Below are 25,506 nucleotides of genomic sequence, written 5' to 3'. Positions count from 1 at the left end.
TAACATTTACATTTAAACATTTACATTTAGATTTAACATTTAGATTTAAACATTTAGATTCAGATTTAACATTTAGATTTAGACTTAAGATTTAGATTTAGATTTAATATTTAGCTTTAACATTTAATATTTACATATAAGATTAAACATTTAGATATGATATATAATATTTAGATTTAGATTTAAACATTTAGATTTAACATATAATATTTACATCTAGATTTAAACATTTAGATTTAGATTAAATATTTAGACTTAGATTTAACTTTTAGATATAACATAACATTTAGATTTAAAATTTAGATATTACATACCATTTAGATTTAGATTTAATGCTTTTTTTACCTCTATATATATATATATATATATATGGTTAAATGTTGTATTAAATGTAGAAAAATGTACTAAATATGAGAAAAGTGAGATAAATAATGAAAATGTGTTAGCTACAACTTTTATACTAAATTTTTACACTTGGCACCCCTGTACATACTGGTTTGCACAATATCATTTTAGAAGAAAATAGCTTATAATCATATAATTTGACCCAAATGGTTAAAAAGAAGAAGAAATAATAATTTTGAAGAAAATGCATCATTAGAATTATGATAAAACTCTATTTTTACATAATGTTGGAGATCCTTCTATTGATACTTTTAATGGTGCTGCATTTGATGGATGTTCTAAAGCTAAAGGCTGCCCCCTGCAGGAAGGCAGCGGTTTTAAAAACTGAAATCAGAGGAACGTTCATCATGGCGACATGCAAAACGATGATGTCACGCTTTCAGAACTCTGATCGACATCAAAGCCACCTTTCCTTTGGAGGCTTGGAGGCTTCCATGAGCAGACGTACCGATTTCCGGTCTCTACAATGATAACCTGGTTGGCTGGCAAAGTATCCTGGTTAGTTAAAGGTATTATTCGTCTAACTTTCAAACTTGTTTTCTCAATTGTTGGTCTTATTATTGAGATACTTGGTTCGCCGTTCTACTTAACAGCGATCTTCGCCTTGGTACTATTTATCGCTGCGACTCTCTAGAATGGGTCAAGACCTTCACACTGCCGGTATACTGCCAGCATGAAGGTCTGGGTATTTTAATTTCATACCCAGTATGACACTTTGTATTCCAATTATTCTACTGTCCATGGGCTTTTCAATGGTCCAGGTTTAGGGTGAAGGTGACGGTTGTATATCTGACAGACAGACAGATTGAGGATGCTGGTGTTACTTGAATAGTCAGGAAGGGATCGTGGGAAAGTGATGGGTAAACGTGAGAGGTTTTTACAAAAATAACTAAATGGTCTAAAGAACAGTACCGGTCCGTGGTTGGGTAACACTAACACTGTCGACCACATGTAACCAAAAACCCCTTTTAAAAAAACCAATAACCTTAATTAATGAACTCAGAAGAAGAGTGAACACTTGAGCAATGAGCCTGTTGTGGTACTACGGATGATCCTGGGTTTGCAAACCTGGAGGATGATGTTGTTTATGAGGCATCTTCCTCTGATGGATACGAGAGCCCCAGTGTCCACCCGGCTGTGGGCTCCTGTGGCCCTAGTGTGGTGGAGTGATCATCTTCCAATTATAGTGTTGAAGGTTTGATCCCAGGGCTATGCCATTCAGGATGTGTCAGTGATGTGTATATGGAGACAAGCCTGAAGTGCCTGACACACAAGTTTGGTTGAATTGAATTAACTCCAATTATATTATTGTAACCCAGGTTGTTTCGTCACTCTTGATTTTGCACTGTCCTCGAACGCTCCTCACAAACAGGCCGCGCTTAGAGCTTCATGCTGCACACACGCGATAAACATTGTGCCTCTCTGAGTTACTGCTGCATGGACAGAGAGGTTGTGTTAAAAGGCAGAAGTAACTGCGAGTCAGCTTCAGGAACTGACAAGATTTTGCCATCAAAAAATGCATATGTATAGCGCAGGGGTGGCCAACTCCAGTCCTCGAGGGCCGGATTCCTGATGTGTCCCTGCTCCAACACACCTGAATCAAATGAATGGCTGGTTATCATTGCTTCAGCAGAGCTTGATGACAACACATTGGTTTCAACCAGGTCTGTTGGAGCAGGGACACATCTAATGCATTGTATGGATCTAAATTTTGTTTTCGATAAGAAACATAAAATGTGAAAAAAGGAGAGAAACAGTGACTTAGTTTTAGATTCTTACATCTGATTTGCAGAAAGAAGAGCAGTGCAGGTTTTTTCCAGGCAATCTGGCTTTCTCCTCCCAAAAAGAGACAAGTAGCCTATATGTTCTGTGATATCCCCAATTAGAATTAATGCTGGTACATGTCAGTTCAATCCTTAACTTTTAAATGAGAGCCATATAAACGTCACATGCAACCAGTTCTTTGTAAACACCCTCTGCGTTGGCAAATGAAGGAGATCAGACTGAAGAGTTGATGAATTAATAAAAAAAATGATTTTATTCTAAACTAAATGAAAAAAGGTACAAAGTAGGATGGTCAAAAATGAGAAACCCTCCTGCCGGAGGTTAGAGACAGACTGGCCAACAGTTCTACACATCACACATTACCACCCCAGTGTCCCTCTCCCCCCTCCTCCCCCGACCAGAGATAGGAAAAGAAGGGAAGAGCAAGGAGAGGGAGGGAGAGGCCAGTTTCCCTTGGGACGAGACATTCTGTCACCTGGTATCTCCTGATAGTCAGATGTGCAGAGGGGTATTCCATAAAGCGGGTTATGTTCAAACTCTGAGTATGTTCAGGCTCAAATGAGGGAAACTCTGAGTATCCCATTCCAAAAAGCGAGGTATGTTCTTCTCTGAGTATGTTACCATGGCAACATTGTCCGTGAACTAAACCTGGTCGCTGGCAGGTTTTTATCAAAGAAACCCTGGGTTTATACTTGGCTGGCCCACCTGAACACCGTTTCTGAACACTTTAATAAACCTTAACACTTTTCTCTGAAACACATTAGTAACATCACACACCACAGACGTGTTCACATCATTACTAATGTTGTGTTGCTTTACGTCTTTTTTTTTTTTTTTTTTTTGTGATAACGGTAATTTTCTTTATAACATTGTAGATGTAGATCATCAAGTGAAAGTCACTGAGAGGTTGATCTGCATTAAAACATCTACTGACGTCTGTAGTAAAGTTCACTGGATAAAAGCCTGTGGATAATATAAAGGAGGAGATGATCATTTAAATAAATCAACTTTTAAGGCTCGATGACTGTTTTATATTGTTATACAGTTAAATCTGTAGATAGTACATCATTTAAGGTATGATGGCGCAGTGAAGTGTGACGCTGCTCTTGAAAACGTTGGGTTGTGGGTTCGCGTCCCGACATTTTTTAGGACGTTGAGATGACTCTACCAACAATATTACATTAAGAATCAATATAAATGATGTGATATGAAGCAGCAGCCACTGTCTTTATATCCAGTGTAACAGGAGGGCTCTCTATGTAGCCATCCTATGCTGCTGACACGTCTCCTCAGACACACTTTATTCATATTATTCACCGCTCGTCACGTCACTGAAGCAATAAAGTGATGAAGTGACCAAAAAGTGTGACTAATTACAGGTGATTTAAGCCACTATTGTCACTGAAGACTGAACGCACCTTTAGAACAGGCTCATATTCATGCAAAGGCAGATCTCTACGCTGCCTTTACGCGTAAATTGATGTCACATTGGGGACCTGACTGCGCATGCGCAAACATGTTTAGTAATTTGGGCTATGAAATGCACAAAATGCGGACACTTTCAAACTTATAGGTACTGTAGGCTATTGGACATGGAAAAATAAATAATTTATAATTAAAAAAAAAAAATATATATATATATAATTAAATAATCAAAATATCAATTCACCCTTGGGTAGTCACTGCCTACCTTGCCTACCCTGACGGCACGTCACTGAGGGTAGTTGATAATGGGTTATATGAATGAGAATATTAATTATGATTAAAAATAACATTCTGTTGGTTCTTGAATTATCTGAAGAGTGGCATAAGACAGACAATATTTGCAATCTAGATTTCTGCAGGAACCATTCCAATACTCCTTTTGTGGCTTTTCAAACAATTACATATTCTTTGTTCTCATCAGAGAGGGAAACAAACAGCTGGTATTATTCCGACATCCTGAGTGACCTCTGGTTTGGGTTCTGGGGGTAATAGAGTTTGAAAACTTAGCATGTAAACACTGACTGATTGTTTCCTTTTGATCGTAATGTAACAGTACGGAAGCGTAGAGCTGCCACAGTTGAAAATATATTTTTGATCACTATATTGTACGAAAAATATATTTTCAACTGTGGCAGCTCTACGCTTCCGTATAACAGAGAGGTGATAACAGAGGCAAAACTGTTCATGGATTCTACTGTTCCTGTGTTTGGCCAGGAAGGGGAAAGGGTCCCCCCTTGGTGCACATTGCACTTCACAGAGGGAGACAGATCTTCTGACCTCAATGCTGAGACTAGTATTTCAGTCAAAGTTCAACTTAGATGATTTATTTCCCACACATGTGAAGCAGTCAATACACCTCACCTTACAGAACACACAATATTTGTGTAAATAATAAATATCGGTCTATTTCAGCTGTAGCTGAAGACGTTCGCAGGGGGCGCTCGCGTCCTGTGTCGGTGCTGCACTGTGAAGACACCGCAGAAGAAGAGTGATAAGATTGTAAACACAAGGATATGGCTGACGAGAGGGGCGAAGGAGACGACATTAACCACAATATTAACAACGACATGGGCAACCAGCTACAGCTCGTACCAGGTATAGTAACAGCGGTAGTGCTCCAGTCTGTGACCGGTGGCGTGTGTAACTGCTGTTGCTGCTGACTGCCAGCCGATGTTGGTCCTCGTCACATCCTTATATTACACTCCTCCACCCGCTGCTTTGGCTTCGCTTTCACTTTTTATTAGGAACATAGTGCTCTAGCTTAGCTCTAGCTCACGTGAACACAGGCTAAGCTAACCACGCTGTGTGTCGACAGACGACGAGGAAGACGACATGGAGACTGAGGATAGAGACAGTGAGGAGGCAGACAAGCCCAGCACCATCACCTTTGACCCCAGTCTGCCCACATCACACGCAGTGAGTGACACTCTACCTACCTCCAGTCAATGGTAGATTTTTAAAACAATATTTTAATTAATATCAAGTAATACAAGAAAGATAGGTTACATTATGCAAGAACTAGGTTGCAGAAAATGACCCCCATTACTCTCAATTTGTTTGTGGCTAAATTGTGGATATTTTAACACAATGTTAACAGCCTCATTGTTAGTATTGTGTATTTTGTTGTTTTGTGTAGTGATTTTGTCTGTTTGTTTATCCAGGTCTACTAGTGTTTAGGATCTAAACTTACTACTGTATTTTCATGTATACTATGTGCCTGGCTGTATGTCTTTCTCTGTCTTAGTGTGTTACATGTAAAATGTTAAAACTCATAAATAAAGTAAAAAAGAGAGAAAAAGAAACACATGAAAGATAACAAAATAATAATCTCATGGGTCACATTTGAACAAGCGTAACTATAAGGGATGATTGTACACCTGTCAGTGTTGCTTTGTTGTGGACTTTAATCCTTTGGGTGACAGTACCTTGGTTCAGACATGGAGGAGTTTCATGGCCGCACAGTCCACGACGACGACAGCTGTCAGACCATCCCAGTGCTGCCACACACCACTGTGATGCTAGTGCCAGGCCAGACGCTGCCTCTGCAGCTCTTCAGGCCCCAGGAGGTCAGCATGATGCGCAGCATTATCCAGAAAGATCGCACATTTGCTGTGCTCGCACACAGGTGAGTGAGCATAGAAGTACACCTTAGTCTTTGACATGTAGGGTGGAGATGGAGCAGACGATGTCCTCTGAGGAGCGATTATGAATAGGATTGCTGAAATGATTTTCTACAGATCTGGGCTTTTCTTTTCATGCTTATGGAATATGGCTTCATCCTTAGTCTCTCCTTAGTAACAATATGTATCAGGGATGCACAAAAATAATAGAAATTCTTGGCCAAAACTGAGATGTGAAAATGAAAAAAACACTGCCGAAAACCGAAACACCGAAATAAATAATTTCTATATTCTACATTATTTACTCTATGGCTCTGGATCTGTACTAACCCCGCTAAAATTACAACATTGCAATTGTATAATAAATAAATCAATTCAAAATATGAAAATATTTATTGAGCACTGACATTCCAACAATGCACAATATAAAATAAAATGTTTATCGTGTCCCCACTCATACATTAAATAATGTTGTGAAGGCTTATAACTGACTGAGCTGCTGGAAGAGAGTCAAATTATATGTTCTCATTAAAACAAAGTGCATTTAAATCACAGAGCATGTGCGTCTCTGTGTGCTTTGATTGCGGCGTGCATCAGACTGCCGCGTGGTCCGTGTTAACGGAAGGCCACACGTTACTAAAGTGACGACGTGACAGAAACTTAAATCACACTTGCGTGCTCCGTCAACTCTGCTCAGTCGACACTTTAGTGCTCAGATGTATTGAAATACATCCGCTCCGCTAATCCACTGATGGAGTTGGCCCGAACGCGTCATCACAATATCCTGTTTTGGTCAGCTTTTTATTGGTCAGAAAAGTGTTTTTGACAAAAATGGCCTGAAAGTGCATTTACAAAAAAATCTGGTGGCTGGAATTTCTGTGCATCAATAATGTATACAGTTTATAGATATTATTATTATTTTTTTAGTTACCAAAAAGGCCTTTATACATGTGGATATATTATACATTGAACTTGCAAGTAGGGAACATTTTAATGTGTCTTTTTCCATTCAGATAAAGCTGAGTTTTAGCTAATGAGTTGTAGGCGGCTGTTATAAAGCACCGTAGGAGCATTTAAAGGTCAAGGACCTGGCTCATGGCCCACACTGATGGCAAATAGAATTTAAGCAGCTGTGCCTTTAAATTACTTTACCAGCTCTTCTGATGTATCTGGGTTTTAAATGTGATGTTAGTTTGACAGTTTAACAGTTTGATCTACTTGCGAGGGAATAAATTCCCTTTTTTTTTTTTGTTTTTTTTTTTTTTTGGTCAGTGTTGCTTTACTCTGGTTTGGCTATTCTATTGGCTTGAAGTCTATTTTGTGCTTCCTTGTTTATTTCAAGGATTATATTTATTGTTGTGTTTTTTTTTTTGTTGCAGTGATTCTGGTGAGCCAGAGCCGGAGTTTGGGACAACTGCTGAAATCTATGCTTACAGAGAGGAGCAGGAGTACGGCATTGAAACCGTCAAAGTGAAAGCTGTGGGCAGACAAAGGTTTAAAGTGCATGAGATAAGAAGTCAAGCAGACGGGTAAGTAGAAAAAGATACACTCTCAACTGAAGACCTTAGACTACACTTGATTCAAACTGTTTATAATCAGTGTTGGGAACGTTACTTTAAAAAAGTAATTAGTTATAGTTACTCACTACTTGTTCCAAAAAGTAACTGAGTTAATAATTGAATTACTCTATAATAAAAGTAACTCATTACCAAGGAAAGTAACTATTTGTGTTACTGTTAAAAAAAAAAGTTGCTATACGTCAAAGAATTCAGATTTTTTTTTAGATGCGTGTCGTTGTGAGGTGCTTCATTAAATTTGAGTTGCTTACAACAGATGTCGACAAAGTTTTCACTCCTGGATATAATGAACACTTCACATGCACGTTCTTGCCTTTGACCACAATTCATTTAAAGGGGACATATCATGCTAAATCCACTTTTTTAGCCCTTAAATGCATTTTGTTGTATATTTAGTGTTTAGAAGTACAGAAAAGTTCAAATTAGTCTCTTCAGGTGCTTCGTTGATATCTTTATATTCTGTTTTGGTCATATTTTTCAATCTGTTTCGATTTTTCTATTCTCTATTACGTTTTTTGAACAATAACATCACAGTATTTGCAGCGGAACTGCCAAATTAGGACATCGACTCCAGGCCCAATACTTCGAGCAAGCAGGTGTTGTAATGGCGTAAAAAGTAATTAGTTAGATTACCCTGTTACTGAAAAAAGAAAAAACGCCGTTATTCCAAACACTGTTCATAATACATGTTTTCACTGAGAAAGGATTGGATTAACACACAGTCTCCCATAAGCTTAATGCCCACTCAGAAGGACCCAGGGTTTAATGAGATTAATCTGGTATTCCATTTGAAACACTTAGTTTATCATATGTTATACAGCTAGAGGGCAGAATTACACACAACATGGATCAACGTTATTTTCTTTATTGTAGGGACGTAGAGAACCAGCAAACTCCTACAGGCATGCATATTCTGGTTTTCATAAGCTGTAGAAAACGGTGTAAGATCTGGTGGAGGTGATAGTCTTCTAACCTGTAACTTTATTGAACAATTATTATAGTCTGTTGCTATTTTTTCTATTGAATAAACTTGATACTTGGTTCCCATCATCCTTTGTTCTTCTCCTTAGGATCAGACTAGCCAAAGTCCAGATTCTTCCAGAGCGTATTCTTCCTGACCCGCTTTCTGCCGTGCAGCCTTTGTCCAGACTCCACATGTGTCCTTCACCCAAACAGTCAACTGGGAGCGGCAAGAGAGCCCAGTGCTGGTGGAGTAACCATCAACAGGTCAGCATCAGCAACAACACAAGCTCAGGCTTCCAACAGCAAAACAATTTAGTTACGATGCAATAATGGAAAACCAGCTAAGAATTTTCCAATGTAATAATTCTGATGATTTGGTTATTTACAAATACTGGAAGTAGAAATCAATGTATGTGTGATCTTTCTTTCTGAACCGTAATTGTAGACATTACATATGGTCCAAATGTCGGTTTCAGAGTAAGTTTCTAGGATTGAATACCAGTATCTATGTCTAATACAAATTGCATATCAGCCTTTATGTATAAAACTTGTTTTTTTCAAATTACACAAATGTAAAATTCAAACAAGAGTTTAATACAATTCATTAACAATTAATTATGACTAATTGGAAATATGTAAAAAAAAAAAAAAGGATTGCAATACATCTCTGGGATGACTCCCTAAGAAGCCACATCTACATTTTGGGACGTGCTTGGTGATGCATAGGTTATTATTAACATTTTACCATGTAATTGTTGCACATGTAGGGCCAATAAGCCCTCATATAATCTTTAAACTTATTGAAAGCAGGGTTTTTATTTGATCTGATCGACTCTGATTCAGGATCTTTGACATAGCAGCAGGGGAACAGGTACCTGCTGCCATATGTTACCCACATTAATGTAAATGTAGACCTTTTAGACATTTGGTAACACTTTCCTTGAAGTTTTATACATAAGGCTGACATTACGCTGTCATTATCTGTCATTAGCATGGATAAAGTGTCATGTCACTTTTGGAGCTCTGTTGGCAATTTTTGGGTAAGGTGGAGGGATCTAATGGGGTTAGGATAAGGGTTATGGTAACAAGATTAGGGCAATGAACAACACTAAATGACCTTCATGACAACTAATTAATGCTACTGACCGGTGACCTATCATAATAATGACAGCGTAATATCAGTCTTTATGTATAAAACTTCAAGTAAAGTGTTCCCTAACATAGTTGTTTTTACTTTTTTCACTTTGTCTGCTTTTCAGTTATATATTTCTGGGATTATCTGTATTTTTTACATGTAATTTATTCTTATCACTGTTTGCTGTTTTATGCTATTATTTATTCCAGATTACTCTTTTCTTCTATATTTCCTCCTTCCAAATACATCTCTTCTCCCTTTATTTTTTTATCCCAGTTTTTTTTTAAATGTTTTTATTCTTGTCTAATATTGAAGAGTAACTAAACCCCTGCTTTTCCTGACCTGCCACTAGGAGGAAAATTCAAAAAATGGCATGATTATGGGCGAGGCTCCTGGAGCAGTTAAGACACGCCCTGTTTATACAATAAAATCTCCAATGAACAATCTATGCTATGTTAACTAGCTACACATTACTCAATATACCTCACTATTCACACTTCTCTCAATGCACTTGCTCATTTTTTTATAAAAGGGGCGGGGCTAACAATGCTTGTTTGTGATGCAAGATGGTCCTAAAACATTATATGATCTTGTTCTTAGCCAATAGCAAAAAAGTGGTTTAAGGGTTTAGTTACTCTTTAAGTCTAGTCTGTCGTTATTCAAGGTAAAATCTGTGACATTTTAAGGTCTGGATGCAGTTGGTGCATTTTAATTTAAACATTACTTGAGCGTAACACTGTGAAATCTGTGTTTATTATGAAGTGTTTGTTACAATAAATAACCTTGGTTACTGGTAGCCAAGCTTTAAAAGTTACATTTCTTATTTGGTGCGTCTGTTGTCCATCACAGAGTAAGTTTCATTGTTCCAGTCTGACACCTTGGCCACCCTGGGTCTACTCGCTCTACGACTCTGTAAGTTCATAAACGCCAGGATTTCCTCTTTATATAAACAACTGATAGCAGTCATTGTAAATCACAGTTTCTGCTTTCTGTGCTTCCTCTCGCAGGAGACGCTCATGAAGAGAGTGAAGAGACAGCTCCACGAATGGGACGAGAACCTGAAGGATGACTCCCTCCCCACCAACGCCGTGGGTCAGTCAGTTTAATGCAGACATGCAGGGACATGCACTTGTTTGTTTTCTTTGTGTCTCACTCTCACCCCACTTTTGTTCTGCTTTGTGTCAGACTTCTCCTACAGAGTGGCGGCCTGTCTGCCCATAGACGACGCTCTGCGGCTCCAGCTGCTAAAGATTGGTAGCGCCATTCAGAGACTTCGCTGTGAGCTGGACATCATGGACCGGGTATGTAAAGATTACAGTTCACCTGACAGCTATACATCCTGTCCTGTCTGCCCTCTAGAATGTACCTCACTTTTTAAGGTATAAGTCACTTTTTTTTCGAATTAAAGTTGAGGAAGCCACTTATGACAAGGCAACCTATCTGTGAATTCTATATTAGGTTGGCAGCAATGAAATTAAAATGTTAATCACTTGTGTGAAAACAAAAGCATATTTACTGAGCTAGGAACCCAGTGAAAGCCTGTTACATTAGATTTCTGAAATAATATGGTACTGCAAATAATTATCCAAACCACCACATTAAGTTTGTCAGTTAGTCTGAGGAATTATCCATATGTAGCTGGGAATTTTTATAAACGTATATCCACCCTCCTCCATTAAAAAAAAAAAAAAGTTACATTCCCTCATCATTGTTTTAAAAAAAAAAAATCTATCCACACAAAACTGCATAAATGTGTTATCCACAAGTGAAACAATGTCACTCTTTGTTGTTGGCAGTTCTATGTATTGGGGTGCACTGCTATGCCTAATAGGGATGGGAATTTACACTAATCCCTGCACTCGATTACTCAAATTATCTCATGAACGAGTACTCGCAGAATTTTAACCGCAAACAAGACACGGAGCTCACGGACCGGAGTTGTAATTTTTCATTCCTGTAAAATGACATAAACATCCAATATTTAAACATAAATCTAAATAAATAGCCATACAACACCTCAGTTCTGCTGCCCTTTCTTCATACATCTTTTCCACTCTCGTAGCTGTTGTTCTCCGTGATGGTGGCTTATACTCCGGCTCGACAAATGCCATCAGCTTTCTTAAGCCTTCCCCTTCCACAAAACTTAATGGTAGCATATCTCCAGTTACCATTTTGATTATTAGCAGGCTAATCTTCACGACGTTTGCTAACAGGGCTAGCAAATCAGTTGATGTGAGACTGCCTGTTTTCTGTCTTCGCTGTTTTCTCCTTGTGCTTTAAGCGCATGTGGTTAAGCTTTGAACTAGTATGAACTAGTCATAGAACTAGTCCATAATATGCAAGTTGTAGATGTTTGTAGAAACTCACCAGATTACAGTGAAGTTTTGTTTATCAAGAGACATATGACCAGAACTAGAGCATGATTTAATTAGCTTAGTTGATTCAATATTCTTCACTATTGGCTTAAAGGGATCCTCCACTGTTTTTACAAATGTGGCCTAAAACTTTTGAAATGTCCTTAGAAGATCTATGCCTAACAAAACGCATTATTTTGCACCATATTCGTTTTATTCACTTTTAAAAATGGGACTACTTTACCGCTTGAGAGCCTGTGCGCAGCCATATTGAAATTACGTCATTGATGACGCCAATCGCCCCTTTTACTCCATTGAGTTCTATAGGAGTGAAGCATTCAGGATCATTTAGCAGCTTTTTCAGTCAAAATAACAACTTGTGCTGCTTTGGGTTGATCTCAGTAAAAGTGCAAAAAGTCAATGTAAACCTCTTGTTTACCGAAATTTAATAAACAACTCTGCTGTTTCATAGACATTTAGTGATGCTTTAAAACACTCAACAAAGATCTACAAAAGGAAAAATGATTCTTCTGTTATACGTTTGAATAGTGCTTTAATGCTGTATTTTAAAAGGAAATTAAACAGAATATCATGGTAATTGTTTAATTATGATTTTAAATCGATTCAAATGACTATAGAATCATAGTCTTAGTGCGTGTTTAATGTATACCATATTTTTAATGAGATGATCAGTCTCCATGTGTTTAAACCATCAGTATTGCGTCTAAATAAGGATATGTGCGTATCAATCGCCTCCATTCACGGCACGATACAGTATATGTTTATTCATTGAGGATCCAGAGATTAATAATAAGAAAGTTGTGAATATACAGAGAGGGAGAAGCTGTTCAGAGACAGTCACAGGGCAGAGTGAATGCTCCCCAATCACAAAATACAGGAACTATATTGCTTTTAGGGAGGTGGGCAGTGCTCACACCTCTTGTGCACTGCTCACATGCACCTAGAGCGTCTGCAGTGATGGACGTGACATCCAGCGGTGCTTACAGCTGATCTCCTCCCTCCGTTCATTTAGATTTAATGTTAAGTGCCTAGTTCAAAGAAATAATTCATCAAACACTCACAAGCGCTTCAAGATTACTATTTTTTTTAAATTTGTGCTATATAAATAAAATCTCGTAATTTATATATTATTTCATTATCAGTTCTGCATTGTCTTTTTCTAAACACAGACAGGCATTAAAAAAACTCATCAAACTCACATGATCAGTGTGTGATCACATGCTTCAGTTGTTTTCTATGATAAATTGACTAAATAACGCCAACTTTATCCCTTTACTACTTTTAAAATGTTCAAACTTCCTTTATTCTCTTCTCGCTGCTCAGTAGCAGATGATGTCATGTCCTGTCGGTATCAGCAGTGGTTTCTATTGGCTGTTTAATCAGATTACAAAAAATCTGTGATCGATCTCGTTGGTCTTCTAAAGACGTCCACATTGTCAGCTGGCTTGGCTAAGTTGGGGAGCCTCAAGCTGAGAAGAGTTTGATGAAATGAAATGAAATCTGTGGATTTTTCCAGAAAAATACTAAATTTCTTCTCATTGCGTGACAAGAACCACTGTTTGTATTTGTGCTTTACTAGGCTGAATATATCTCTAAGTTTCTAACAGACGACTTTGTCTAACAAAAGCAAATAGTTGAGTATAGTTGGTATTTTAGCCCTGACTTCCCACTTAAAAGCAGAGAGAACGTTTTCAACTGAAGCACAAAAATTATTGGTTCAACAACTCATTTGTGCTGAATATTCAAAGATTTAGATTGAAATATGTTGTATCGGTCTATACAAAAGTTGTATAACACCATGGGATGTAGTGAAGCTGCATTATGTAACAACTTCCCTAAACATGATAAATCTTTACATGATTGTCACGACTACCAGACAGGAACCAGGCTCGGGTGCAGACTCGCAGACCAGTTTAAACAGTTAATTGAGTTTTACACAGTTCATGGGATTGACTTTGCCAGTAAAGAGGATGGTAGAAGCTGGAGACTAGAGCACAGTGCACTGAGTTGGAAGAGCCAAACCTTGTGACATTCTAAGCAGAGCCGACCTGAAGAATTTTGGACTGGGAAGGAGCAGAGACAGGCTAGAGGGTCCTTGGACAAACCACAGAGGGCTCAGAAACTAACTAAACTTAAACTTTGTGCAACAGCATTACCCAAACCTGAAAATTATCAGATAGATGAACTGGAAAATATAAATTCAACTGACTGGACTAAGCGGCCACTCAGTAATCAACCAAATTGCAGCAATTATAGAATGAAACACAATAATACACATCCCAATGTACTAATAACAACCACAACAAATGCATTGTTATGACGTAATGGGTCATTTCAAGGTCTGCACTTGCACATACTTAGCACAGATTGCACTGCTTACAGTTGTCTTTCCTTTCCAGTGCACATCACTGTGCTGTAAGCAGTGCCAAGACACAGAAATCACCACGAAGAAGGAAATCTTCAGGTATGGGTTTTTTTTTTTTTAAATGGTCCAGTAACTTTAGTGATTTTTAAGGAGAAAGTGAGAAGTAATCGTAGCAAGGTGCACACTATTTAATTCCCCCTTTTCATTGTTAGTTCATGTTTTTGTTACATAATAAAACAATCTTAATCAGCTTTCATATTTGGCCACTCCTGTTTTTTAAGATTTCGGGCCTTTATCTTCAGTAAAGTGGAATCTTAATGCTTCAGCGTACCAAGGGGAAGATACAGTTAAGGTTTTGGGGTATTAAAACAAGTGTAAAAGTCACTCCAGGTGCTAATAAGGGGTACAAACCCCACGGAATCAGGACTGCGTGTGTTCACAATGTGCCCACAATCCATTTAGTGCGTTTCCCTCTGATGAATATGTAATGTATCTCACAAGGGGAGCAAAAAATGTGAGGGGAAAATACCCATCCTTTTATTTCAGGTCTTAGTGAATCTGCCCCCAAGGCATTTTGGACAATGTTATGCTTTGAACTTTGCACAACCTCAGTCTCAGTCAATCTGAGAGTAATAATATCTAAGTGATTAATTGGGCACAATTTTGTTTAAATTGTGATTTTCTTAATAAAACAATGTTTTTTGTGTAATCAGATTTACTGACACTCAATACTTTATGTTGTTGTTAAAAACATGATATGAGGTTGTTTATAATTGGAGGATATTATGCTGGGTTTTCTAGTCATACAGTCTAAGCCTCCCAAAGAATGCATTACTCTGATGTTAGCTAATGTGGTCTTAAACTAACCACAAATTAACTACTAAATAATATTAGTACAAGTTTAACCAACTCAGTTCATTCCTCTTTTCATTTCCCTTGTAACATAAGTTTTTGTATATTCTTCAGTTTTGTAACTTCTAAATAACCTCTATAAAATAACCTTTTTTTTTTTTTTAAACCAGTAATAACGGTTGAAATACTATTTTCTAGGTTTGTCTTTACTGCCCTTTCCTAGCTGTGAGGATTTCATTTAGTACAGCTGACAACAAAGTGGCTAAAATGAGTTTAATATTGAATCTACCAATTCATTTCTTCTCTCCTTACTGGAAACAAAAAAACACATTACCAATGGCAGCAGGTGAGGGAAGTATTGATGAAGAAAAGCAAATGGTGTATCTTTTATTGATGATTGGGTTATATACACAATGAAAGACAAAGCAGATGTTTGATAAGGCATTAGTCATGCATGTAGAGAACAAACTGCTTCTTTTTTTTCTCTTTAAATAGAAATGATTCTAATCTTTTTTTTTTTGTCAAAGTTGAATGAATTGTTCCAATCTGTATTACTGACATCACAAGTAGCAGATCACCTGATCATCTGCTCCCTCACTGTGTTATGAAAGGCTGCTTTCTGTCTGCAGCGTGCCATGGTTGACGTCTTCCTTTTGCAGTGACACTGGCACAAATAGTCCAACAGTAGAGAAGCTGTCCAGACCTGAGCTCAGTGTTTACATCTAAAATGCATTTGAACCACAGTCCTTTAAGAAGCATGAATGTCTCGCTGCAAATTTATTAACCTTGCATGCATTTTAAAAATGCTTTTTAATTTGAGTTTCAAGATTATTACATGATCATAAAGTAGAGTCACTTTTCATATTTAAACATTTTTATATTGTTCATTTTTACACTCATGATTATCTGAACTTCTATTTGGGAATAAAAGATTAGTTGTTGACCCAAGGTGCTGTTCTTAATGATGCTGTGCTCATTTTTAACACACATGATGTGTTGCTACGAGGAGTTCAAAATAAAATAAAGACCAAATTAAGTCTTATACTCTGCTATTTATTGTTGTTGTATCAGAGCAGCACGGTATGGTACTGGTTAGTTTTTCTCCATGACCACAAGAAGACCCTGGGTGGTGGGAGCATTTATTTAAAGAAATAAAGATTAGAGAAGACAAAAAGCTGCTTTGACTCTTTCTATTTAATCTTGTTGAACCCACCTTTGTTTTCTAAATTTATTTTCAGTCTTTTGATTGTGACATGCAAACGATGCCTACTAATTCTCTCTCTCCCTCTTTTTTTTCCATCTCTGCAGTTTGTCCTTATATGGCCCCATGGCTGCCTATGTCAACCCTCATGGTTACGTCCACGAAACACTCACCGTTTACAAAGCAAACAACCTGAACCTGGTTGGGAGACCATCCACCCTGCACAGCTGGTTTCCAGGGTAAGTGGTGGCATGTATATTACACACTGTTTAGTCAGATTTCCCACACCACAGCCCCATCAGCATAGTTTGCTGGTGGCATGTTTTTCATTCCTTATTAACAGCTGGGGAACGATGTTAAAACATCTGTCCTCTGTGAAGATGAACAGGAGAAGAAGACCTACTCTGTTGTCTGAATCCAACCAGATTAAACCACCTGGATTATTGTTCACTCACACACATGTATTTTTACAGGGGGGGGGGGGTTGTCCTATAACAACTTAGGCAATGGATTTATTGTAATGCATCTCAAACCATGAACTGACCTAAGCACACCACAAAATAATTTAGCCAGCATTCACGTCAATGAATACGACATAGTATTTTTCAAAGTGAACCAAGGCAAGGCAAATGTATAGCGCATTTGGAAGCAGCCTATATGATGAAGCCGTCAGGGTAAACAAAGGCATTAGGAAGTGGGACTGACACGTACTCATGTTACTGTTATTGAGTTGCTTTTATGGGGACTTGTACTAAAGTACATTTTAAAATAAGTTATTTGTTACATTTCTACACCCGACCACTACTGAGTAAATTATAATTCTTTTGTTTTTTGTGTGAAACTGCAAGAAAATAAAATGACAACAATCAAAAATCAAATGCATCACATCACAGATAAATGTAGCTATACTTTGAGCCTGAGAATTTTAATTGAATTTTGAATTGAATTCATTGGTGTTGTTATTTAAAAAAAAAAAAAAAAAAGTACATTTTGACAAACCTTTTATTTTATACAAATGCCTTTGTGGAAAATAAGTTAAGTTCCAATTGTGCAAGATTTAGCCTCTTCCTCTTTAAATTTATACATGAGATGTTTACTGTATGCAAGGGAACCATGGCAAGCATTATTACCAAGAATTAACATGGGGGCTGAAAGTAATTAGTAACTTTGAGTACTGTTCAGTTGAGCTACTTTCTACCTGTACTTGAGTATTTTATGTATGAGTTACCTGGACTTGAGTACAATTTCAATCAAGTAACAGTACTTCTATTTGAGGAGGATATATTAGTACGCTCTGCACCTTTGTCACTTCTGGCTTTTTTTCCTTTTAAGACGGGTCTACAGGACCAAACTGATTCACTGTGACCCTCTTGCTGCCCTCAGGTACGCCTGGACCATTGCTCAGTGTCGCACATGTGGCTCTCACATGGGCTGGAAGTTCACAGCCACCAAAGACTTGTCTCCGCCCCGTTTCTGGGGTCTGACCCGATCTGCTATGCTCCCTCGTATTCCACAGGGTGAGGGCGAGGAGGGAAGGAACGACTCGCGCGTCTTCTGCTTGTGATGCTGCACGGGCCAGTCACCCTGAGTGAAAAGAGAGAATCTGCCAAACCTCCGCTAACATGCTGCCATCGCTGGCTGCGATGAATGACACATAGCACCTTTAACTCTCCCAGCAGCAAATCCATTAACCTTCAATAAACACTCTGAGAGCAGGTATTAGGGTTGAAGTGCTTGTTTCAGACTGTGGCGAGATGCTTTTAGGATGGAGGATAAGGGGATGATGATGATGGACTGATTCTGTCACCTGCTTAAAGTTCACATGCATTTGCTTCATCTGCACGCCTGCAGGAAGGAGCTGTGGCACAGAAGGTGTGTTAATTGCTTTTGGGCTTGTGCTCTTCTTCCTATTCAGGATGTGTTCTAGCTAGCATTGGTAAAAGCTCTGTGCAATGTGCTGTAAAACTCACGCTCACGGTGAACTTTCTGCAACTTTAAGCCTTTTTTCACTTGTACAGTTTCAGCTGCTGGAGATCAGAGGTGTGTGTGCGCGCGCGCGCATGGTTCAAGGGGAGAAATATCAGTTCACTGTAGAAAGAAAGACGCATCAATGATAATCATATACCAACATAATCTGTATCTGTTAAGTAAATAAAAGATGGAGAAAGCTCGTCTGAAAATGCTGAATTTCCAGCAGCATAAGCTAAAGTTCTGTCCACTTGATGCAGATGGAATAATCAAAGAGTGGGGAAGCTTTTAACCTTGTGCTCTTACTCTCTTCATGTTCTTCATACACAGCGTGTTGACGCTTGCCTACACTCAAGATTTGTGTCCGCTCTTTAGTTTTTAAAAATCCAAGTTAGTGCAACATTAATATTGTCATGAGTCTGCTTAGTTAGTTATGGTTTACCTCCTTATTCACTCCCTGTTCCTTGATTTTGCCTGTTCCTGTCCATGTTTTCCTGCCTGCCCAGTTTTCCTGCTCTCCACAGCTGCTCCTTATTCCCTCGTCAAGTTGGAGGAGGTTACTTATACTCCCTCTGTTCTGTCAGTCTCTGGCTAGATGGTCAACCCGTTAAGAGAGACTTCAAACTCCTAGAAAGTATTGAGAGTTCCTGAGTGTGATTATTAGAGTGGGGAATTGAGAGTTCCTGTTTTTGATTATTAAGTGTGGCATCTGAGTTCTTTATTAAATAACAAATCTGAGTGGGGAATATTTCAGTTGTCTTCCTGGATTTGTGCGGGGCCTGTTTTTTCAATCTTATTTAGATATTTCAGTATCCGTTTACTCCTTCCTGCGTTGCATTTGAGTTCTTCTGTATACCTGTGATAAATATCATAAAGATTTGTTTGGTTTCAGTAAAGGACTATTGAGTTTATAGTTCACAGTTTTGTCTTTGGTTGCAGGGTACTGGCTCATTGTAGGTGTGACTCTTCTACTACCCACTGTAGGATTTAATGGTTTAAACATCACCTGTCTGAGAGAACTACGAGATTATCTTTCAGCTTGTCAAGTAAAGGCATTCAAAGTCTGACTATCTTCATCAAATTAAATGTTTATGCTGATACTTTCCTGTGTTTTTCTTTTTTCTACTTTTATTTTATCTACAACTGGTTTGCATACAATACTTAAAATAGACCTAAGGAGTATATTTCACATCTATTGATACATACTGTACTGTAATGTGAGTCTGCTTGTTTGTTGAGATGTTATTTGTCCTTTGGGCACATTGTGTGTCTGAGTGAAACACGAGGTCTTATATATGTCAAGCTAAAAGTTCACGTCCCAATGTTGCAGTCTTCTCAGTGATCATCAACAGCTTATTGCACTGTTACTCTTCACTAACCTTTATTATTTTTCAGTGAGTTTGTGCCACAGTTTATAGGAAAATTGCTCACTGAAATGTTTTTTTTTTTTTTCTTTTTTTTTTTGTACCTGTAAGTGATGACAAGTAATTCTAATTTAACATACATTATAATTTAATAAGGTTTAGGGAAATTGTTACACCACCTCTAATGGAGTGTTCTATAGTGATGGCTGCTACCACAGGGACACATGTTCACTTGTGTACCTCATCAGACAGTGTTTCGGCCCCACCCTCTGCTGAGGCAGTCCCACCACAGGTTGATCCAGCCTGGGTGTTTGTCCTGCGATTAGCTGCTCAGATGGTTGTCGCTCCTCTTCCTCCACAGCCAATGACTCGTCCTCTCTGCGGTGTTGGACAGCTCTTTGATGGCCTGCCTGACTCCAAAGCCCCTACGCCCTATCTTCACTCGGCACACCTTCATTCTCCAGCCTACGTCCTCTGCCTCAGCAGCTAAGTTGGAGCACAGCATTTCTTTTGGCTAATGTCCTCTATCTCTACGGCTGGGGTGGTGGACCAGAGTAGCATCTACAACAAGCAGGACAGAAGCTCTCCAGGACCAGACTGGCGCACCTCTGATCTACAGCATCCTCTGAATTGTCACTGGAATGAAAAGTTGAACACAAACACCACAAACCTTTATCTGAAGTCCTGTTTTTTTTTTTTTTTTTTTACTTCTATTTGCAATTCATTCTAAATTTGAGAAGTAAAATCACTAATTATCTAGCAGTCATTGTATTTCCTGGCTATCAGATGTTAGCAGAAGGTTCCTAATTTTTTTTTATTCATAGCGTATGATTATCCCACAGACTGAGAAACCAGTTTTTCTTCTCCATAAACCATTCCTAATTCATTTTATTGTCAAATGGTTGAAAATGAATTTCTTTTCAACTTGTTGCTCTCAAGCTTACATTATACCTGACTCATTTTTTTTTCTATTAACAGCCAATGTGCTAGTTTATTAATTATTTCTTGTTATTTGCTCATTTTAGTTTAATTATTTATGGTTAGTGTTTACACTGTCTGTGGTGACGTAATCATGTCCAATTATTTATGTAGCTATTTATTTGTGCATGGTTGTATATTCATTAGGGCTAGGACGATATGTTTTGTCACAATATTACATGGGTGCCGATTCGATTTATCTTTCTTTAAATTTCATTAGCCTTTATTTAGTCAAGAGAACCACATTGAGATCAATATTCTATTTTACAATTGAGTCCTGGCAGCAGTACATAAAACAAGTTTACAGTGTCACAATATTACTAAAATGTTCTTAAAGAAAATAAATAGCATATATTGTTTATTGAGTATTGGAGTCGATAGTAATGTGTATTTATTACAATTACTACATAGTGTTAACTTATGACCACATAAGTAGATTTACAAAAACAGTCAATTCTTGGAAAAATAATGATTTGCAATATTGTCACTAAAAATCATTGTAAATTGATATGTTTTCCACCTCTAACACCCATGCTTATTGACCCTGAGTGTTAAGTTTTAGTCTTAGATGCCTTAAATGTAAGATCCTGCTTTTTGATAATATGCTTTTTTTAGACAGTACAACAAAATATGTTCATAGATCAACTATTATCAGCTCGATTGGTGTTGATCATGTCTTACCTGCCCTTGTCCTTTCTAATCTAATGTAAACCAAAAGGTTATAACATCATTAAAATATAATGAAGCTATTTTGACAGATGCATGGGTAACATAACATAACATAACATAACATAACATTGGTTATGTTTCTCTTTGGCATTTTTGTGCTTTTATGGTGAGGCTTGTTATTGAAGTGCTGAACTGCAAGATGGATGTTAGACAATGTTTGTCACTGGATAATATCTCATTATGTGGGTAGCTATGACCAACACAGAAACATGCACCCACTATAGACAATGTGAACTTTGTTTATACAGTCAGTAACAGTGAGGTGCATGGGTGGAAATGTTTCCACTGCCTATGATTTAATATTATTTTTCTGATAAAGCATACAAAGCAATCTGCTGAAGACAAAACAGAAGAAGTCATGTTGCTTTATTTATTGTTTTGTGGCAATAACAACATGTTCAGTTTCGCTTGTGATAACAGAGCAATTATTCAACACAGGGAACATATTCAATACTAATAAATGTGTTTCACAAAAATTAAACACGCATTACAATGACAATGTGAGTCACTGCACCTCTGTTTTTGTTTTTTTTCTTCTCTCACGTTCATGAATAACTGACCTAAATGGAGGAGTTTTTCTTTTTTTTTTTTTTTTTTTTTTTTTGTTTTAAGTAAAAAAATATTATCATTAAAACTCTGTGTAATTTAACGGTTAAACACTTGTCATACCTGTCCACAAACACATTAAGCAATAAAACACAAGCAACTAATTCACCCACCCCCCTTACATATAAATATGAATACTTGTTTACTTTTTTCATAACTAACAGCCTTACAATATTTCCTCTGTAATCCCTGAGATTATTTAGATTATTTATATATGTATATAATATAAGCGGGTTATATAACCAGCAATAGTTTTAACTGTATAACATTTTATTTTAAAGCATACAATCATACAACAGCATTACATTTTTAAATGGCAACTATATTTGAAATGTGCCAAATGGTGTTTACTGTGATTTAAATAATATCAATAATTTATTATTTACACATGTACGTGTCACAGATACTCATCACCTAAACCCATCACAACAGCTCACTTTCTAATTTCACTTTTCCACCTCTCCTTAATATTTACTGTTACCTTAAAGCTGCTCTACTTCTGGACTGCAGGCTACATGTTTGACACCTTAAGTCAGAGGTGTCAAAACTCATTTTACTTCAAGGGCCAAATACAATTACAAGTGGACGGGGAAAACAAACAATTTTGACATTTAAGTGCCCAAGTTTTCACTTCCAGTTATATATTACACTATGGAAGGCATCAACAATATCTAAGCAATAAGTGCAGATACTTAAATTACCTTTGGTTTCTTTATTTTTGACCAATTTTTATTTAATTTGGGGAAATTTTGTGGAACTGCAGGATTTATTTGGTAATTTACACAATGATTGGTGTTTTTTCTGTAATTTTCACTTTCTCCAGCGGGCCGAATCGGATGCTCTGAAGGGCCAGATTTGGCCCCCGGGCTTTGAGTTTGACACATCTGCCTTAGTAAACCTGTCCAAGTTGCTCCATTTGATGCCATATTTGAAATCACAGCAGTTAAAGTCATCTTACCACACTCTTCACTGGTAGATCATTTTCACTTTTGCTCTGGCAAAGATCTACTTCATCTACACACCATGATTGAATTAACACGCTGGGTTTCTCATCGACGCCATGCCTTCATCCATCAAGGCATTGTTTCAAACGGAGCTCTGCAATGGCAGCCCTAATACTTTTTATATGTTCCATGTTCATGCGCATATGAATCACTGTTTGGAATCAGAGGAGACATTTTTGAAGCTCCTGTACAAAGTGCTGACCAGTGTTGCCTCGTCGTACAGCGAGTCCCTGTTGGAGTGCCACCGGCGCATGAGGGTGGCCAGCCTTTTAGGGAACTGTCCACTGAAGAGAAGATATATGCAAGGGTTGGCACAGCTGTTCAAGCTGGCCAGCAGCATCAGGATGGCGAAAGTAGCAGCTGGAACAGGAAGAAAACAGTGTCATCATCTGTGCGTAAATACGCACAGAGGCGCAAGCACTGCAGGCGCCAATCGAGAAGATAAGAAAAACTACTAAAACTAAAAATGACATATTCATGGTTAAAAATATTATATCGAGATATAAACAACTTACTTTCTTTGGGTGCGTGAGTGTCCCAGGCGGACCACAGCTGGACAGTAAAGAATGGAGCCCAGCACACAATGTAAGCCAGCACGATGACCACAGTCATTTTCAGCGTCTTCACCCTGGCTTTGGACATCCCGAGCACCCCACTGGCTCTGTATGGCAGGGACACCCCCCTCGTCATCTTCTTATAGAGGTTCGTCTGAATGGCTCTACAAATGCGCACTTGACAAATAATCAGAGTGATGACAGGAAAGACGAAAATAACCAGCGTGGTCCAGGTGATGTAGGTCTGCAGCCCCCATGGCTGGATGAACTGAGCCCAGCAGTCAAACACCCCTGGTGCCACCTCGACCTTGGAGAAGATGAAGACCTGCGGGAGGCTGCCCAGCACAGAGACCCCCCAGGCCATGCACACGGGCACGTTCAGTCTGCTGCGCGCGCGCTGAAACTTCACCATCGGGTTACACACGGCTTGATATCGGTCCACTGTCATGGCCACGATCATGTAGGTGGATGAAAACATGCCGAGAACTTGGAGGTACTTGACCAGGCGGCACACCGGGTCCGATCCGACAAACCTGTCCGTGATATCCCACATGAGCTGCGGGCAAACCTGGAAGAACGCTACCACCAGGTCCGCCAGGGACAGGTTGAAGACAAACATTCGCATCCTGGACATGTTTTTGCGCTGTCTCCAAAGGACCAGCAGCAGGGCCGAGTTAAGGATCGCCGCGCTGATGAAGATAACAGCGAGGAGAGCGATCTCCACTTTGGCCAAACTTTCATTTCTCTCCACATCCTCAGCATCCATCAAGTAGTCGCTGTCATTCACAGCAGGGCGCATTGTGCAGGACGTCCACCAGGCTCCAGGAATGAAGAGAAAACGTTTCAGTGGAACTACAACTCTCACCATAGAGAGCAGGAACACTTAAAAGTAGGGATTAGATCAAGTCTTTTTGAGATGTGTTGAAGCTTTAATGGTCTCTGCTGCAGGGGCAACACATGAGAGTGAAACTGGGTGGAGCTCACATCAAAATGATTAGTCTGGACTAAAATCTGGTTAGTGGACCATATGAAACTAATCATGTCTGGAGGAGGAAAAAAAAAACACCTTTGGCTCATTAGTTTTCAGATATTTGAGAGACTATTGACCTTTAGCACATTGAATTGCCATATGACATGTGCTGTACAGATACATTCACCTTTAACAAGTCCAAAGATGAGACTTTGAAGGGATCGTCTTTATTGAGTTGTTTAACTCATGGCCAGTTAAATATATATATATATACATATATAATTCTTCAGTCAAAAATCTTTTGCATAGAGTGCTGCATGAAAATTGCTTGAAAAAATGTGTTATCTCCCTGGTGCTCTTCATTTTGTGGATCCTGATGAAGGCCTGTTAGGCTGAAACATGTTGGTTTTTATGATTAAATAGCCCTCATGGAATAAAGGCTTTTTAACTACAGTCTCTCTGAGTGCCTCAGATTTTTTTTTAAACAAAAAAAAAACATTATTATTTGATCACAGACTGTCTAATTAATCTCTAATGGGCTGGAACATGAAAATCACTAATATTTAAAGAAGAGTAAATACACTTTCAACAGCACTGTGCCCCAGTTATTTATTTATTTTTAGACGTATACATGTATTTATTTATTAACAGTTAAAGTTTTCCATATATATTTTTTCACAGTGGCAAACCATACATGGGTATATGGATAACACTATTTTTGTGGCTGTGACATGAAAGATCATCCGCTGCAGTTTTTGTTGTGTTGTCAAACTTCCTTTCTTAAAATAGCCATTTGCACAGCCCTAATTACTTAAAGGAGACGTTGAAAATTTAAATGATGCCCAACCATGCAAGTATGAGGAATGGGATGGACTACCTATCAATTGCAAAAACAACCTTCTACCTAAAGAACATCTCCAGAGTGAAAGGTTTCATGACTCAAAAAGATCAGGAGAAAATGGTCCATGCTTTTATCTCCAGCAGACTGGACTATTGTAATGGTGGTTCAGAACGCTGCAGCTCAGGTCTTAACCAGAACAAAGAGGTCAGAACACATTACTCCAGTTATA

General features: G+C 38.3%; 2 protein-coding genes across 3 annotated transcripts; one reads left to right on the top strand and one right to left on the bottom strand.

The window, feature by feature from the left end:
- The first annotated feature begins 789 nt into the window (after positions 1–789).
- crbn (cereblon) lies at positions 790–19,122 on the top strand. Of its 2 annotated transcripts, none has more exons than XM_028448108.1 (12): positions 790–914; positions 4,588–4,770; positions 4,991–5,091; positions 5,598–5,800; positions 7,175–7,324; positions 8,443–8,599; positions 10,320–10,382; positions 10,478–10,562; positions 10,656–10,771; positions 14,245–14,309; positions 16,371–16,502; positions 17,647–19,122. In XM_028448108.1, the coding sequence occupies exons 2-12, from the start codon at positions 4,689–4,691 to the stop codon at positions 17,825–17,827; spliced, it is 1,335 nt and encodes a 444-aa protein (XP_028303909.1). In that variant the 5' UTR covers positions 790–914; positions 4,588–4,688; the 3' UTR covers positions 17,828–19,122. The 2 variants fall into 2 exon arrangements, with proteins under 2 accessions (XP_028303909.1, XP_028303910.1); XM_028448109.1 differs by having other exon boundaries at positions 829–903.
- Positions 19,123–22,722: 3,600 nt separating this feature from the next.
- avpr2b.1 (arginine vasopressin receptor 2b, tandem duplicate, 1) lies at positions 22,723–24,360 on the bottom strand. The gene is made up of 2 exons (XM_028447540.1): positions 23,428–24,360; positions 22,723–23,272 (listed from the first exon to the last, which is right to left on the bottom strand). Exons 1-2 carry the CDS (start codon positions 24,332–24,334, stop codon positions 23,061–23,063), a joined length of 1,119 nt encoding a protein of 372 aa, XP_028303341.1. The 5' UTR covers positions 24,335–24,360; the 3' UTR covers positions 22,723–23,060.
- Positions 24,361–25,506: the final 1,146 nt, after the last annotated feature.

Source organism: Gouania willdenowi, chromosome 5 (genome assembly GCF_900634775.1).
Source record: "Gouania willdenowi chromosome 5, fGouWil2.1, whole genome shotgun sequence".
Classification (NCBI taxonomy): domain Eukaryota; kingdom Metazoa; phylum Chordata; class Actinopteri; order Blenniiformes; family Gobiesocidae; genus Gouania; species Gouania willdenowi.
The sequence above is the reverse complement of the archived record's forward strand: the minus strand, read 5'-3'. Positions and strand labels throughout refer to the sequence as shown.